This window comes from Pseudorca crassidens, chromosome 4 (assembly GCF_039906515.1).
Source record: "Pseudorca crassidens isolate mPseCra1 chromosome 4, mPseCra1.hap1, whole genome shotgun sequence".
Classification (NCBI taxonomy): domain Eukaryota; kingdom Metazoa; phylum Chordata; class Mammalia; order Artiodactyla; family Delphinidae; genus Pseudorca; species Pseudorca crassidens.
In genome coordinates this window covers 29960793-29978088 of record NC_090299.1, presented here as the reverse complement: position 1 = coordinate 29978088, position 17296 = coordinate 29960793, and the positions used below count along the sequence as shown (strand labels likewise).

General features: G+C 40.0%; 1 protein-coding gene across 2 annotated transcripts in view; it reads left to right on the top strand.

Annotated features, from left to right (window-relative positions):
- The first annotated feature begins 2000 nt into the window (after nt 1–2000).
- Nucleotides 2001–17296, top strand: part of EGF (epidermal growth factor) — a 94486-nt gene continuing 79190 nt past the window's right edge. For both annotated transcript variants that reach the window (XM_067735322.1, XM_067735321.1), the window contains exon 1: nt 2001–2558. In XM_067735322.1, coding sequence (XP_067591423.1) covers nt 2432–2558 — 127 coding nt within the window. In that variant the 5' untranslated portion in view covers nt 2001–2431. The remainder of the gene's footprint in view (nt 2559–17296) is intronic.

Here is a 17296-nt window from a genome sequence, read left to right as displayed (position 1 = left end):
GGTGGTTCATCAACCTCAACAAGGTCTTGAATTTAGGGACCATGACCTCTATTTCTTGTATTCCCTACAGCGTCCTATCACATAGAGCTCTGTAATTAATCAATGAATTAGTTAATTTGACTCAATCCCAGAAACTAAAAGGTATTAGGCAGCTCAAATCCATAAAGCTACAATAGATTTCTAGGCAACTTTAAAATAAGGAGGATGTTCATTTGTCCAGGAGAGGTCCAGTTTTATTTAGAAATAAGAATATGGACTTATTAAATATCTCTGGATGTCCTTTCTAGGTGGTAGCCCCTGTCCTATGTATTTGCCATCTGGGCAACCCTAGGTTGTCTCTGGATGAGCTGGGATTGACCTTTAACATGAGTCACTAGTCTCAGCATCTACTATACCTGTGTTGACTCCACCATTTCCTAAGGTGCTTATGCTCAACATTAATGACCACATTAGCCCAAGTGACCCGTAATTCGGAAAGCAAGATTTTTTACAACAAAAATAATATGAGAGGTTCAAAATCCAAATAGAATATATTTGTGGGTTATTTCATATTTGTGTTCATGTTATTCTCCTCTCTCTTCTCCACTAACATAGACTGTCCTCTAAGCAAGCTCCTTCTACTGCTGTCACCTGTGACACCGGCAATGCATTTGCTGGAGGGGAAGCTCATTAACAAGGTTAGTAACTCCGTGCAGGGTATTTGTAGGACATTCATTCTGAGTCTTGAGTCTGAGTCCAGAAAGCAATGGAATATTCCATGTAACCCCACCCCCACCCCCTGTGACTTCTGCTGCCCCCTAGGGTCTGTTTCTCCTGTAAGGGGTCAGAGCTGCCTGGCAGAGGCCGGCAGAAATCAGAGGAATCCTGACTTTAGCTGTTTCAGAAAAGTGACCCAGTATTTGAAAATGACGAGAACATAATTAAGCATGAGTAAAAGGCTTGGAGTCGTTCCCGTTCTCCATAAGGGGTGTTCACCAGCGTGACTGTTATTTTTGTGACTATCGCTTTATCTACATTTTGACTAGCACTGGGAACACTACCTCTGGGCAACTTAAATGAAAACTTGTTTTCCAGGATGAAATAAATCGGCAGAAATTTCCATTGTTCATCAAATCTGGTGTAAATGGTTTGCCCGAGCTGGATATTTCTGGGTCCTGGGTGCACTCCTGAAGAAATAACTGCCGCTGTTCCAAGTAGAAAGTGGTCGAGGAGACAGCTATTCCACACTTGCAGCTTTTATTTTCTATCACTGAGATGTGAAAAGATAGCTTAAACTATCTGAGAAGGAACAGCATTCAGCTATGCTGGATTTCCAATGCTTCCCAGATTTTGTGCTATTAGCTTAGTTTTTCCAACACTGCTCTATGATAACAATCCCCTCCTTTCCCTGCACTCCTGGCCCCTCACGATGTTTTATTATGGTCCTGCTGAAAGAAAAGGTGTCTGTGCATACTGTAGCTCTTCAGCTGGCATCAGGGATTTCCCTTTGATTTGGAAAGAATAATCTTTCAAATTCCGCTATAAAATATACAGGAGGGAGAAAGATTAAGCTCCAGGAATGTGCACGGGTGTTGACATTCGTTCAGATAATGAGCTGAAGGTCATTTTTCTTTAATACCGCTCAGGTGAGTGATCAATGGCTCTAAAGTCTGCATTACCAGCCGTGCTGTTCACCACTGATTTATACAACGTGGTTTAACTTGGTCTCCATCCTTCCAGATATTCAAACGTAGCCAATATTCCGCAGGTACCTCCAAGACATCACGAGCAACTCCCCGGCCCCTTCCTTGCTCTCCCCCTGGTTCTGCCTGGAATGTTTATGGTGAATAGTCAGCTATCTCCTCCTTGGCAACCGTCCATGCTTTCCTGTAGCTGGAATTGCCCACATTCGCATTTGCAAACAGAGGCTCACTCAAGTGTTGCTAAAGGAGAGGGGTGGAGCCGAAAAGCTTTAAAAAGGAAAGGGGAGTCACTCTACTTTTCAAAAAGAGAAACCGTGTTTGGGGAGGAATCGTATGTCCATATTTCTTCTTTCAGCCTCGTGAAGGGTCGTGGTTGGAACTTTCCACCAATTCTTTCCTTTTTTTTTTTCCTCTCTCTAGCCTTGGCCCTGCCGCTTTGCCTGTCACAGTGAAGTCCGCGGCAGGCCTCCAGTGCATGGCTGTTAAACTCCGCGAAATTTGTCATAAGGGTGTCAGGTATTTCTTACCGGCTTCCCAAAAACTTCGATAAAGAAATCTTTCCTTGGAGTGTCCCCTTCAGGCTGCATTTCGACGCTGTCGAGGGCAACAGGGCAGCAGAGGAAAAGATGCCCCAGGGCTGCAGGCCAACCCGGGTGGCCACGCTGGGGGTCAGACATACCCACTTTGCTCGGGCTATGCTCAAGCAGAGTCAGCTTATTTTCTATTGAGAGTTCAAGCCCGTCGAGATTATGCTGCTGTTCCTTATCATTCTGTTGCCGGTAGTTTTTAAATTTAGTTTTGTTAGCCTCTCAGCACTGCAGCGCTGGAGCTGTCCTGAAGGCTCTCCCTCGGGAAATGGGAATTCTACTTGTGTGGGTAAGTAACCCCATCAAAAGGAGTTCGCGTCTTCCCGGGAACTGCCCTCAGATACCTGTTCATTCCGTTTTGTATACTTGGGCATTTTTTTTTTTTTTTTTGGTTTGTCTGTGGGCGTGTATATTTGCTTCCTTTTTGTTTTCTAATGCTGGCTGTTAGAGCTAATCTGCTACTAACTATAAAAATTCATGGCTCTCAAATTGTTCTTCTGTGTGTGAGTGAATAGGTCTCATTTTTAACTAGCTGAACATTTCACAGAAACCTCCGTCTTGATTCTGACATGAGGAGTGATTAAATACTTAGTTGACTAGCTTTATACAGGAAACTGGGGAAACGGATTTTTTTTTTTTTGAGACTGTTTCTTAATCCATGAAGAAAAAAATATCTTCCTTCGGATAAATTTGTTTAAGAACTGAGAGGCTGCTAACACCCAGTGAAAAATGGGAAGGGAATTGGGCACAAAAGTGATTCTATCATTGTGAAAGTTAAGCTAAGTTTCAAGTTAAACCTCTTCCCATCCTCCCTCACTGCTGTTTCTGAAGCTCTGACGCAGCTCCAGTTTTTAGTAACAGGTGCATTGTAATTTTGGGAACTGCTAAGAAATGCTAATATGCCACAACCCCTCCCATATTAAATGGGTTTTTAATCAAGAGTGAGTGGGAATTCTACTGAATGTAAAATAGCAATCCTGAGTAAGGACTTTGCCTGAAAAAATATCTCTTCCCCCGCCCCCTCCTCGATTCATTTAATTTAATCCTTGGGTGGGTTCCCAACCTGCTGCTCAAACAAGTTAGACATTTCCATCCATTACAGACCATGAACTGCCCTGATATTCCTTTCTTGGCATTTTGCCCTTCTGAGAAGAGGGCTAGTTCCCAAAAAGAGGTAGATTGAAGGAATACAGTAAATTTTCCAGAAGAGAAGCCTCTGGAATATAGCACGAAATAGTGGGAATAAAGGGAACACTTCTGAGGCAAACAGCTGTTGTTGGGCTCCTGTCCTGGCCATCCCGTAAAGGAAGTTACCAGTGAGGAAGTCGGGGCCCTGTCACCAGGCAGCATTTACTGGAACAGGTGAGCAGAGCCCTAGGGTACTGGAAGGAAGGACTGCGTTCTAGTTATCTCCATGTCCCCAGCACCTAGAACATTTCTGCGCTCGTAGTATATGCTCAATAAATTCTTGCTGAATGAATAGAGTGTGTTTCCCTGGTCTGCTAATCAAGGCCCTAAAGAATAGCAATGAAAAGGGAATGACAAAAGACAAAAATGACCTCATGAGCCTGTGACACAGCTGTTGGAGACACAGCTTTACACATAGTCATGTCGAGTGGACTGGACCGCTTTGGGGTGGAAGTAGTTGGCAAGTGACCAGAGTCAGGCACTGCCATCTGCATGGGATGAGGGGAGATAGTGGGAGCCACTCAAGAAGCAGAACCTGAGACAGCAAAAATAGTACGAAAATGAACTTTTACTCATGGCTTTAGAGTCCCAGGGAACAACCCGATCCCTGCTAGCAAGTGAGTCTGCACCTCAGGCTTCTTGCACCCCCACCCCCACCCCACCAGTGGCTCAGAAGTGTCTTCACTGAGGCTGGTTGAAGACATAAACTTGAAGCCCAGGATAGAGACAATGAGTTAGGGGGACTGTGTCACAGAGTGGAAGGAACAGAGGTTTTAGAAGCAAACATACCTCATTTCAAATCCATGCTACCTACTTAATACTTGATCTACAGTGGAATATTGCTGAAAAATAATAATGCCCCCTTTCAGAATTGTTGTGTGGATTCCATGAGATAACACGGGAAATGCACCTGCCACGGAGGCTAGCAGATTGTGCTCAATAAACGTCCTCTGGGCTCCATATCTTGGCTAAATCTCTTTGATCAAATCCTATCACAAAATGCCTTACTTGAACACTGCAGTGACATGGCACAGACCCCACGGAGGGTGGAATGTCTGGATGCCACTTTGTGACTCTGTCTCTTTGCTCCCTTGTTCCTCGCAGGTCACAGGTTTAAAGCCCCTACTTTATACTCCGGGTCTCCTGTTAGCTACTACCTGCCTGGGTCACACCCTATGCCCCATGCGTTTCAGAGGACAGTATTTCTCCTCTCTAGATAGATATGGTACCATCATCTATTTTTCCTCTAATTAAGTTCTCCTTGCCCCTGGCACTGAGACAGACCACCTGTAGCCAGCCTGGCCCAGCAGGAAGAATGCTTTGTGGTCTGATTCAGGTACTTCATGCAATGTCGTCTTGCATGTGACTGTGAGCCAGAGAAAATAAGTGATAACAACACAGAACTGGGTTTTCTTCATTTCTTCCCTCCCCTACACCTCCTGCTTTTTTTTTTTTTTTTTTTTAATCAACTGTGTATTCTGTTAGCTTTTGTTTGAACTACAGTACATAAGGAGAGCAGTAAGGAAAACTGCTGGCCAGTGGCTTCTGAACTTTCAAGCCTATTTGCCCTGGAGGAGAAATAGCAGTTGAAAAGGAACTGTTCCTGTTTTATATCTGTACCTGCATTATTTATATGAACTTTCTTGGTAAATAGAGTGAAGAAGAAGTACAGGTCAAGCTTCAGAGAGCTGGCTGCAGGCTGGATCCTGGGGCACTAGTTAGCCAACTGGGGAGGTCACTTTTAGCAGCAAACAGTGAAATCACTGATTTCAGCACCGGTTAAGGCTTGGTCAGCTTCCCAGTCAAGTGCAAACCAGAGGAACTCCATGATCAAAATCTTGTTTGTTTTTTCAGCCAGAGTTATGCAAAAGCTTTTTCAAAATAGTCTAACTGCAGAGAAATTACAGGAATGATCTTTTATGCATACCATGTGAATAAAAGCATCACCTAAATACTCAGTGGTTTGTGGTCTTTGAGGGGTAGTAGAGCTCATTGGTAAAGAGCTTAAATTTTGGAAACTGCCTGCCTGGGTTCGAATCCCAGTTCTGCTGCTTGTGAACTGTGTGTCATTTTCCTCAGTATCAAGTGAAGATAACTACCCTCTCCTCCAAGGATTGTTGTCAGGATTGTGTTGAAGTAGTTGTTTTCAATGCTGGCTGTACATTAGAACCACCAATGGGGTTAGCATCTGGTCGGTGTGAGTGAGTCAGAGTCCCTTCTGGAGGTGGAACCTGGGCATCTTTTTCTGTTACTCTCCCTTGGTGATTTCAACAGGCATAATGGGCAGCCTGGGTTTACGGCCACTCAGTTAATACATGTAAAGTGCACAAAACAGAGCCTGGCATGTAATAAGCACTCAATAAGTCTTAGCTGCTATTAGTATTTTTATTGTTGTTAACATTATTTTATTGGTGGGAATAGTGGTAATATCTTCTAAATATGGCTTAGTTTCTTCTATAATAATTGAATTTCTTTTACACATGGAAAAATGCCACATTGAAAAACCCAATGACAGTTTTATAACATTACAATTTGTAGTCAAAATAATTTCAACATACATAACTTGTATTTCTGTGCTCAAAAGAAATGTTTATTAAAAACACAAAACTGTATCATACTGGTTTGAGTGAGTGCCCTTGCGGAACTGCAGCTCCAATATTTGCCTTTCTGTGACATCAACTGATAAAAAATTCCACTGAGTGCAAAGTAAGTCTGCTTGTTAGATTTCTTACCAGTAGTGATTTTAACAACAGCAAAAACAAGCCACTTGAAAGTATTTAAATTTCTTATGTATTTTTCCTTATGTTTGGAACCAATTTCCCTAAGATTTGTAAAGTTGTTGAGGGCATATAAAGGAATGATAAATTAGTTCTTCAAATGAATTTACATTTTTGGGCTAGTTGGGGGTTGTCCATTTTATTTGACATTCAATTTAGAAGTTGGAAGGTGAGACTTATTTGCTTATTTCAGAGTAGAGCAAATAATTTTTTCCCATCAAAAGTAAATGGACTAGTAATTTGTCTTAAGTAAATTCAGAATCTTACTTTATCATCTACAAATTTGCCTTCATAAAAAATCCATTTGAAATAATTCCTTGTATAGAATAAATGGTTGGGCCTTTTTTTTTTAAAACATCAGTAGTCTCCAAACTCCATTCCATCTGTAAAAAAAAGTTAAAATGTGGACATACGTTCCCAAAACACATGTTTATTTATCAGTTACTTACATAATATATATACTGATATTGTGAACATTATACAACACATAACATTTCTAACATTTTCTTTCCACACAATAATGAACCATCTTACAATCTCGAAGTGGTTACACATCCTACTTGGGAGAGACTGTTTCAGAGAACTAGTAAAATGATGGAATAAATGCTTCATCCTTCTTCCTTATTAGCTCAGCTCCTTTCACTTAAGTATGAAGAGAAAAGCAAAAAGGTTGCTAAGTTTTTTATAAAGTAAAGGGGAATTATTTATAGTGAATGACTTTTTTCAGAATATGTAATTGTAGAAATAAAAATTGATCTCCCCAGTTGGTTAACTTAGCGCCCCAGGATCCCTCCTGAAGTAGGGTTGTGCTGAAATTCTGCCATAAGGGCCAGAAGAACAGAACACATCCCTAAGAATGGGTTGGAGTTTCATAAATTCTAAAGCTCTATGGCCTGCTGGGGTCATAGTATCTTAGGATTTTTAAATAAAAATGGTCTGTGTCTCCATCTCATGTTCTGGAGAAACTCATTGTCTCCCTCCTCTATCCTGGAGGATTGCTGGGCGGGGACGGTGATGTGGAAGGAAAGGCTCTGTGTCCATTTGGTCCTTCCACTGAATTATTGACTACTGTGTGCCTTGCTTCCCTCACGCGCTGTCCCTTTCCCACACCCCATTACCTCACACCCACACCACCCTGTTTCACTTCTCAAAAGAGCCAGTGCCTTGGGCTGTGAGGGTACAAACTTTAACTGAAGGCTTGTGGCAAAAAAAAAGTTATGGTCAGGGCTTCCCTGATGGCGCAGTGGTTGAGAGTCCGCCTGCCGACGCAGGGGACACGGGTTCGTGCCCCGGTCCGGGAAGATCCCACATGCCGCGGAGCGGCTGGGCCCGTGAGCCATGGCCGCTGAGCCTGCGCGTCCGGAGCCTGTGCGCCGCAACGGGAAAGGCCGCGACAGTGAGAGGCCCGCGTACTGCAAAAAAAAAAAAAAGTCATGGTCACATCCTGATCCAGCACATCAAACAACTAGAACAAAATGTTTTTCATTCTTGTACTTAAAAGTTAAGTAATTGTTTTGTGTGGAAAAGCCTTACCCACCATCCTCTCTTGAGCTCCAGCTTCTCGCCACATTTAGCCACCCCTGTTTCTCAGTGACCTTGATCTACACCTAGTCCTCTTTTTCTCGGCCTCCTTCATCTGTTTCAGGCAACCACTGTAGATTTATTCCTCCTCCAATTCTGTTTGCTTGATCATATCCTAGGCCTCTCTTTATAAATAATAATTTAAAAACCTTAAAAAATTTCTAAATAGTACACTGGAGTGTTTTAGTAAAAACAAAACAGTTGTTTCTCAGAAGAGAAATTCTGGCCACAGGTGAAACCAATCTTTTCGCTTGTCTTTCCACAATGGGGGAGTGTTATGTTTGAGACAGAAGAGAAGACCAGGTTGTGTCAATGTCACGTGAAGCGGAGACTTTTCCTGAACTCTCAGGCTAGGAAGGGGCTGCGGAGTTCCAGGGTTAGGGGAGCCGTTTCTCTGGCCCGGTGGACACAGGTCAGAAGTGAGGTGGGGCACTGCCTTGAAAAGAGGCCTTCATAAGTCTGGTCTTGGCCAGCCATTGTAAGGTGGGTTGTTCTTCTTTTCTATTAATCACTAGTCATTAAAGAAGATCTGATTAAAAGTTAAAGATTGATCTCACTTGTGCTGAGGAAAATGAGCAAAAGGCCAGTCCCATGTTTCAGGTGAAATGGTAGAATGAGTGGCGGGTAGGAGGGACTGTCTTCCACAAGCGCTGTGACTCCACAGTGATGTGGCCGGAATGGGAGGAGGACGGATGAGAGCCACCAGTGGGTGAAGATGAGAGAGGCAGAATATTCCCCAGTCAGTGGTCTGCTGTTAGGAGAATCAAATTGTTTGGATTACGAAGCAATTACGATGTCTCCTCTCATTTTTATCATTGACCCGTAGATTCTATTGTACTAATTTATTTAGATTAATTTATATATTGTCTCTTAATCCAGACGCTTAAAAAATCAAACATTAGACCTCAGATGAAAGGAAACAAAAATTCCTTACCTGGGAAACTCGTCTTCTAAAATCTGTTCAACATTCTTAACCTTTTAGTCACTTTGATTATAGTGGAGAAAAATCGGAAAAGAAACTAGTGACTTTCCAATATGTGTAAATTGCCTGATCTAAGATATTTCAGCAATTACTTTAATGAAATAGTTTTGCAAACCTGTTCTGAGGAAAAAAATTAAAGACTCAGTAGCTAGCTGCAATAGCTGGAGAACTTTTTCAGAATGTCCAGGTCAGTTTTAAACAATGTACTTTCTTTCAAGGAATTTCTCAGTATTTTTCAAGAAATTCTCAAATTCCACAAAGCAGTTTAGTGTTTAGTTAAGTTTTAGTAGTAACTCCAAATTTGAGCAATCCTAGAGCTAGGGGAACAAAATGTTAGTTTCACTGTGTTATAGTTTCTAATGTTAGAATTAACTTTAAGAAAGAACCAGGAACAAAAACAACAACAGCAACAAAGAAAACCTTGAGCATTGAAACATAATTGTCCCCAGTGTCTATTTACTTCTTGCCTACAGGTGAATACTTTCATCTAGAATGCTAATACTACTCACCATGAAGGGAGTATTACCTGGATATTAGGTGAACCAGGAATGCAGATTTATTTTGTAGGGATTCTTTATTAACAATAATGTTAATACAAATATTAGCTTTGCATACCATCACTCCAGTCATGTCCCCAGCTGTCCCATTTGCTGGGACCCACAACAAGAAGATGACTGAGATCCAGGCCTGAAAGGATGTGTAATGTTTTTGTCAGGTGTAGAAGAAGAAAAAATTACATTACACAGAGGAGACCTTTATACTTCTTGAAAGATCTAGCCATATCTGAAAACACATTGTATTTTATATGGCGGATGTAACTAACCTCTGAGGGCGGTTGTGGAATAATACATGTAAATACACGTATGTCTTTCTTTAGGAGATCTTTTCCTTAACGTCATCATTCAAAATTTTCCTTTGATGCTGGAAATTAGTTAATGTATAAGAACTGCAGTCATTTTAGCCAAATGCAAAGCAGGAACTTCTGCTCTCATCACCTCTTGACCTTTCTAAGTCTGAAGTTTGAATTGGTGTGTGCATCTCTTTTCACTTATGACCTTGATTTTCATATTCTCCTAAGCCTGGCCATGCTAATGTGTTTGGATTTCCCAAGTATTTCCCAGGATACTTAGTACACTGGAGTTTGTGTGAGAATGACAGTGATTCATGGTGGGCACTGATTTATTTGCAAAGTACCCTCCAGTATAGGATAGACGAAGCCTTTCAGAGAAAGGCACTACCTTCTTCCTCCATTCCGAGACACCTATCAGGGTGCTACGGACTAGCTTTGTGTGTAGTAAGTGGATTTCATTCATGGGGTGGTTCTTTTTGTGGGTAGTTTGTTGCTAGGATACACAGACAGTCCTAACAACTTCATGGCAGCTGTCTTGTTCTTTAGCACATGGTGTGTCTGTTGAGAAATAGTATTTTATTTTGTTCACTTCAATGCTTTTCTGGTTAAAATTTCAGAAGCTTGAAGAAGGATCTTTCTTCTTCCATAAACTATCCTTGTATAAACAGGCCAAAGATGGAAGACCCCATCAAACTCAACACTGTCATAATATATGGCTGTTGACACGAATCCTCTCATTTTGGGTCCTTCCCTTATGAGGTTTCAAAACATGCCTAGAGGTAGAAGCTACCAGGGCTCTTCTGGTGTTTTTTTTCCTTCCCCCTGAAGCATGCAATTGTTCTGTTTACTACAGGAATTTAATCTTTCCTTGGTTTGCAAGGAAATTGCAAAGGTTACTATCATTAATGTTAATTTACCCGGTGTGTGGAAATGTATATCTTTTAGATTGAGGCAATGTTGTTGAGAATTTTAAAAGCTCTAAGTGGATCAAAAGTCTTATTATGTTTTGGGAAACATTTGAAAAAGTTTCTGAAAGTTTTATATTTCTTGGCTATTCTAATGAGTCATGGCAAAAATTTCATGTAAGAGGAAAAAAATAAGGTATGTGAAGAAAACTTTCCATCGTGAATCTTAATGCATTTGAAAAGTACCCAGTAATGCTCATGAGAGGTTGATTGGAGACTGTCTTTCAACATTGATGTGTTATCTTCTGGAACAGAAAGCTAAACAGAAGCACCTTCTGCATGGATATCCGTCTTTAATGCACACTGTGTTGATGCATATAAAATGACCGGGTTTTATTCCTTCCAATAGACAGAATAAAATGCCATTTTTCAAACAGAGGATATATTTTTAGACAGAGTGAATTGTGGTTGGTGCTTTACATGAGTGGACTGATCTTGTCCCAGGAAAAACTGGAGCTGTTTTGGACAGGTGGTAGTTCCAGTGTCGCACTTGCTCGTTGCCTTGCTTTGCATGAAGGAGTCCTCTCACGCCTAGTCAGTGCACTATGCATGGCAGGTTCTGATAGGCTGAAATGGACAAGGTCCAATTATGTGGCTGATATGAGCTGCTAATACTTACCTCACAGGATTGTCATGAAGACTAAATAAATTAATTCGTGTGAGGTGCTTAGGATCTTGCCTGACACACGGTGAGTTCTCAGTAAATATTAGCTATTGCTCTACCAAATACCATAGCTAAGACATATTAGCAACACCTTTGCTTTGTGTAATTTTTCTAATACCTGTTTCTTCAGATTGTCAGCAGTTCTTAGAGAAATCTGAAGTTGGTTTCTTGGCATGAGGCAGGTCCTAACAATCATCTAGGGTATTCTCTGTGACTTGTTACTATCCTTGATGATAAAGTATGGTACAAAATCCCCAATTAATTAATTTTTCTAAGTAATTATTCTTAGGGTTTGTCACATTTGCCTTCAACATTCCAAGAAACTTATATGAAGTATTTTTCTCTGTATTTATACAGCAATGCCTACAGCTAGGGCCCAGAAATCAGCACTGGTCAGGGTGGTATAATAAGAACAATGGAATTAGACTCAGGAAACATCTGAGTTCCAATACTTCTTCATTTTCTTTTCTTTCTGTCTGTTCCTCTAGAAACATTCAGAATTCAGTATCTATAGGCGAATATTTGTTTAGCCTTGCAATATGAGGAACATGATTGTAAAGGTAGGAAAAGGAGAAGGTAATTGTGTTAGTTATAAATGAGACCAACACCAAATTTTGTACATTTAATAAAATTTTTACAGATTTAATCAATTGATTAATTTTGTAGACTTCTTTCAGAGAGTTGAGCTTTTGGTGTCACTTGGGGCAGGTTGTTTGCTTTAGGTTATTGTTTTATTTCCTTTATTAGAGCTCATAATGACACACTATTGATTTGGTACTTGAAGTTTAGAGAAGCAGAGAGATGGAAACATTTCACAGAAAATAGGGGTTAAGATGAATAACATCTATTTATGAATTTACCACAAGCTTAGGATTCTTTCAAAAATGCGGCAAACAAGGAAATTATTGAATTCTATAAGACAGGCGGGTTAGGAATTGATAAATGTTAGATTAGAAAGGACCTTCAAAATCATCTAGCCCAACTGCCTCATGTTACAGATGAGAGGTTGAAATCCAGAGGGATGAAGTAACTCACCAGGTTCCTAAGAGAACTGGAATTCAGGACCCTCAACTCATTTTACAATATATACCAAGCACATGTTACCTCCCTCAATTGATGTTGAAAACCCACCAATGTAATGATTTTATTACTTCTTTCGATTGAAAAGTATTAATAATGTTAAGTTAGTGTGGGGAAAGTCTCTTACTAGCTCTCTATGTTGAAAGCGCTTTGAAAGTAGGACTGAGATTTCCTTTTATAAATACACCAATTATACCGATGAGTTAATTCAAATCAATTCAACAAATATTTATTGAACATCAGTTATGTGTTTGGACTGACAGTGATGACATCACTGGTCCAGATGCCCAGGGTATCCTGAGGAACAGTGAGGTTCTCAGCTTAGAGGGTGAGGTGTGGGTGGGCTGCAGTTTACCTGATGCCTTATGGACCATATTAGTTGGTTTTATCAAAGCTAACTCTTACAAAATCTAACAAGTGACTTAAAAACCCTCCTGCAGAGGAGGTAAAGATGGCAGACAATGCTAATAATGCAAAGCCCAAGAAGATAATGAGGAAAGAACAGCGCTGACCCCTTATTCTTAGAATGAGCTCTTTGTTGGCTGCATAAGGGATAAGAACATTCAGATCTGACAAAAAGGAGAAATTAACAAGAAGGAAGCCTGAGAAATGGACTTATGCTTACTACTATGATTAGTGATAAATCTCGAAACAAGCAAAAATTTGCCTCAAAATGTTATAGCTAATGAAGCCATCAGGACAAGTAAGATGTTTAAGAGTAAGTATCCAGGGCTTCCCTGGTGGCGCAGTGGTTGAATCCGCCTGCCGATGCAGGGGACGCGGGTTCGTGCCCCGGTCCGGGAAGATCCCACATGCCGCGGAGCGGCTGGGCCCGCGAGCCATGGCTGTGGAGCCTGTGCTCCGCAACGGGAGAGGCCCCAACAGTGAGAGGCCCGCGTACCGCAAAAAAACAAACAAACAAAAGAATTAGTATCCAGAATGTGATACAGAATGTGATACTTTATGATTTTCACAGTTGTGTTCAAAGTTATGATATGCAAGACTACATACCGTAAGCTTACTGATAAAAAGTTAGAAGGCTCCCTTGAGGTTTCTGACATTACAGCAAAAATGGTAAAGCCTCTATACGTTGAAATATGCAATAACAAAACTTTTGTGACTGTTGCCTAAGTTTTTCAGTCATTAGGGCTAATGTGGTCTCTGGAAACAGGAGTTATAATCATCAATGTAAAAATAAACTCCCCTCACAAGTCTGGACTGCCAAAGGGAAAAGAAAAAGAAAGGTAAAGCCTCACACTATTAGTGAAATACTTGTCTTCCTCTTCCCTGCTGTGGTAAAACATGCCTAAAGTAATACATGGAAAACCACATGGCGACAGATTAAATGTGTTCTTCTGTCAGCAAATACTACTGAAAACTTCACAGAAGGCATTACTGAAATTTTAAAGAAGTAAGTATTAGAAAAATTATACAGTTTGAGTGAGAGTAAAGGTGTTTCTACTATATCTCAGCTTATGGTATTTTCTAGAGACAAAGAGTGAACATTTATTGAGAACTCACTATATGTAAGGGAAAATTCTAAGGTCTTGGCATGAATTTATTTAGTCTTCATAATAATCCTATGAAGTTCTATTACCATTTCCATTTCCAAGATGAAGGAACCTATGCACAGAGAGGTTAAATAATGAGCTGAAAGTCACACAGCTATTATAATTAATAGTGGAGCCAATAAAGAGTCACCATGGGTATTCTGTCTCCAGTGCCAGTGATCTTAGCCGCTCTTGTATTTGCCTCTCTGTTTCAACAATGAAATGCACAAAGAACTGAGATACTTTTTTATAAGCCAATAAAAGAAAGATGCATCAGAGAAGAAATTTTCTCAGTAGTCAATGACTTCTTTATATATTAACAAATACATTGTGAAAAAAAATAGTACGCATGTACTCAGTGGCAATGGAGCCACTGCATTTACTGCAACATCAACAAAAAGCGTTCTTGGGTGAGATGACAGTATAGTCTCCACAGTTTCACAGGGAATCAGGGCAGCACAATCACTGAAACTGGAATTGCACAAAGTGCAGTGGGGCATCACTGATGTCATTATTTCTATAAAAACAAGACTAAACTAGATTCTTTGTAATACTTTGTGTTGAATGGGGAGTAACCATGAAAATATTTGTCCCACATGCTTCCTGCAGAGTATCTGGAAGCAAAGCACTTATGACAATGATCAAATGTTACATATTTTTCTTTTTAAAAAGGGACAAGTTTTTCAAATTTTTTTACCTTTTCTGTGATGATAAATTGGTGTCAGTGGTATGCTACTCAAAAAGTAACTAAAACAACAGAACTTTATCCCTTCCAGTTAAAGGTGACATTCTAACAACGAGTTAGAAAGTGACTTGCTGATTGTAGGAAATTTATGATGAAGAGAGTGGTTTGAAAACTGATGATGTTGGGAATGTTTCTATTGTCATGTGATTTGGTTGTTGAATCAATGTCAGTATGTCACTTATTAAAAACTCTCTCATCTACCTCAGGGCCTTTGCACTGGCTCTTCTTTCTGGTTGGAAGGCTCTTACCCCACATATCTACTTGGCCCACCCTGCTCTTCTGTCTTTTCTTAAGGTCACTTCCCCCATGAGGCCTTCTCTGACCACAGTTCTAACCTGCTCCACCCATCCTGTTACTGCCCACCCCTCTTTTTCTTTCTTTTTTTCTTCTGTGACACCTATCTGACCTCTGGTACACAGTACAATTTACTGATTTACTCTGAAAAAACAAGAAAACAAAACAAAACAAAAAAACTCTCATGTCTGCATTCTTAAAAAAAATTCCTGTAAAGAGTTTTCCAAACTGTTTTTAAAAACTTCTAAATTAAGAATTTTTGTCCTTTCAATTCCACTTGCTAAAAATATAAAATGCAACACCTGGTTAGTTTGCATTTACTGATTAAAATACAGGAAGGCAGAATTTTGCTAGTCTAATTCAATAAAATTTGTGAATAATTGATAGATGTAATTAAAAAGTATATTCTGTGATTTTGTAAATATAGCCAATGAAGCATTTCTTGTATTTGATATAGATATAATTGTGAAATATCTATTTCGTCATGACAGTTATCAAAGACTAAATATCAAAACATATTGAACTTTAAACCAAATTTTTGAATTCCTATATTAAATTCAATCTTTTCAATAGATGCAAATGAACGTTGCATAAACTCAATTTTTTTTTTTTTTTTTTTTTTATTTTGCGGTACGCAGACCTCTCACTGCTGTGGCCTCTACCGTTGCGGAGCACAGGCTCTGGATGCGCAGGCTCAGCGGCCATGGCTCACGGGCCCAGCTGCTCCGTGGCACGTGGGATCTTCCCGGACTGGGGCACGAACCCGTGTCCCCTGCATTGGCAGGTGGACTCTCAACCACTGCACCACCAGGGAAGCCCCTGCATAAACTCAATTTTTAACATGCAGAGGGACTTTTGGGGCTGTGTGACATCTGCAACTGGAAATGTCCAGCAGAAAGTAGAAAATACAGAGGCAAAACTCAGAGGACAGGTCAAGATAGTGATTTCCGTGTGTGTGTGTGTGTGTGTGTTTGTGAGAAACATCTGGAAAAAACTTTTAATGTTGGAGAATGCATTTTAGTATGGTAACATTAATCTTTAAATAAAATTGAGCATAATTCATGCTGACAAGCTGAGGGATAAACATGCTTACTTAAGATGAAGGATTACCTACAGCACAGGAACCTTTTGACAGCATTCACTGTGCTGCAAAACTGCATTATTATGAGTTTTTAAAAAGTTGTAGTGAGGAATTCCCTGGCAGTCCACTTTCACTGCAGAGGGCACGGGTTCGATGCCTGGTCGGGGAACTAAGATCCCATGTACAGCACGGCCAAAAAAAAAAAAAAGTAATAGTGAGCTGTGGTATAAGCTGAGTGATAGACACATAAATTAATGGAACAGACTAGAAAGTCCAGAAATAGACTTACATAAATATGGTCATTTGATCTTTGACAAAGGTGCAAAAGCAATTCAATAGAGAAAGGATAGTCTTTTCAACGTATGATGTTGGATCAATTAGACATCGACGAGCAAAATAATCTCAACCTAAACCACACACCTTATACAAAGATTAACTCAAAATAGATTATAGATCTAAATTTAAGATGTAAAAGTTTAAAGCTTTTAGGAGAAAACATAGAAATCTTTATGTCCTGGAGTTGAGTTCTTAGAAATGGCACCAAAAGCATGATATACAAAGGAAAAAAATTATAACTTGTTCCTCATCAAAACTGAAACTTTTGCTCTGCCATAGACAATGTCAAGAGGATGAAAACACAAGCTGTGTGCTGGAAGAAAACATTTGCAAAACAGGTATCTGACAAAGGACTTGTATCCAACATATATTTTTTAGAAACCTTTCAAATGCAATAATAAGAAAATAAATAACCTAGTTTAAAATGGGCAAAGGATTTAAACAGATATATTCAACAATAGGATATAAAGATAGTAAATAAATCCAAGAAAAGATGTTCACCATTGTTAACTGTTTTAGGCTGAATATGGCCCCCAAATATATCTATGTCTTAATTCCTGGACCTTGTGAATGTGACCTTACATGGCAAAAGAGACTTCACAAATGTGATCTTGAAATGGGGTGATTATCCTGGATTATCTAGGTGGATCCTAAATGTACTCACCAGCATCCTTAAGAGAGGGAGGCCAGAATGTCAAAGGAGAAGGAAGACGATGGAAACAGAGACATTTGAAGATGATACACTGCTGGCTTTGAAGATGGAGAAAAGGAAGCCATGAGTCAAGGAGCCCAGGGAATACATTATATATGGAATGCAACATATTATAGAATTAGATATAAAAATATCCAGGTGATGTAATTATAGGAATCCACTGAAAGAGACCCAATTTCTAATTAGTTCCTGGAGCATGGATGGATGCAGAGAATCCAGCCT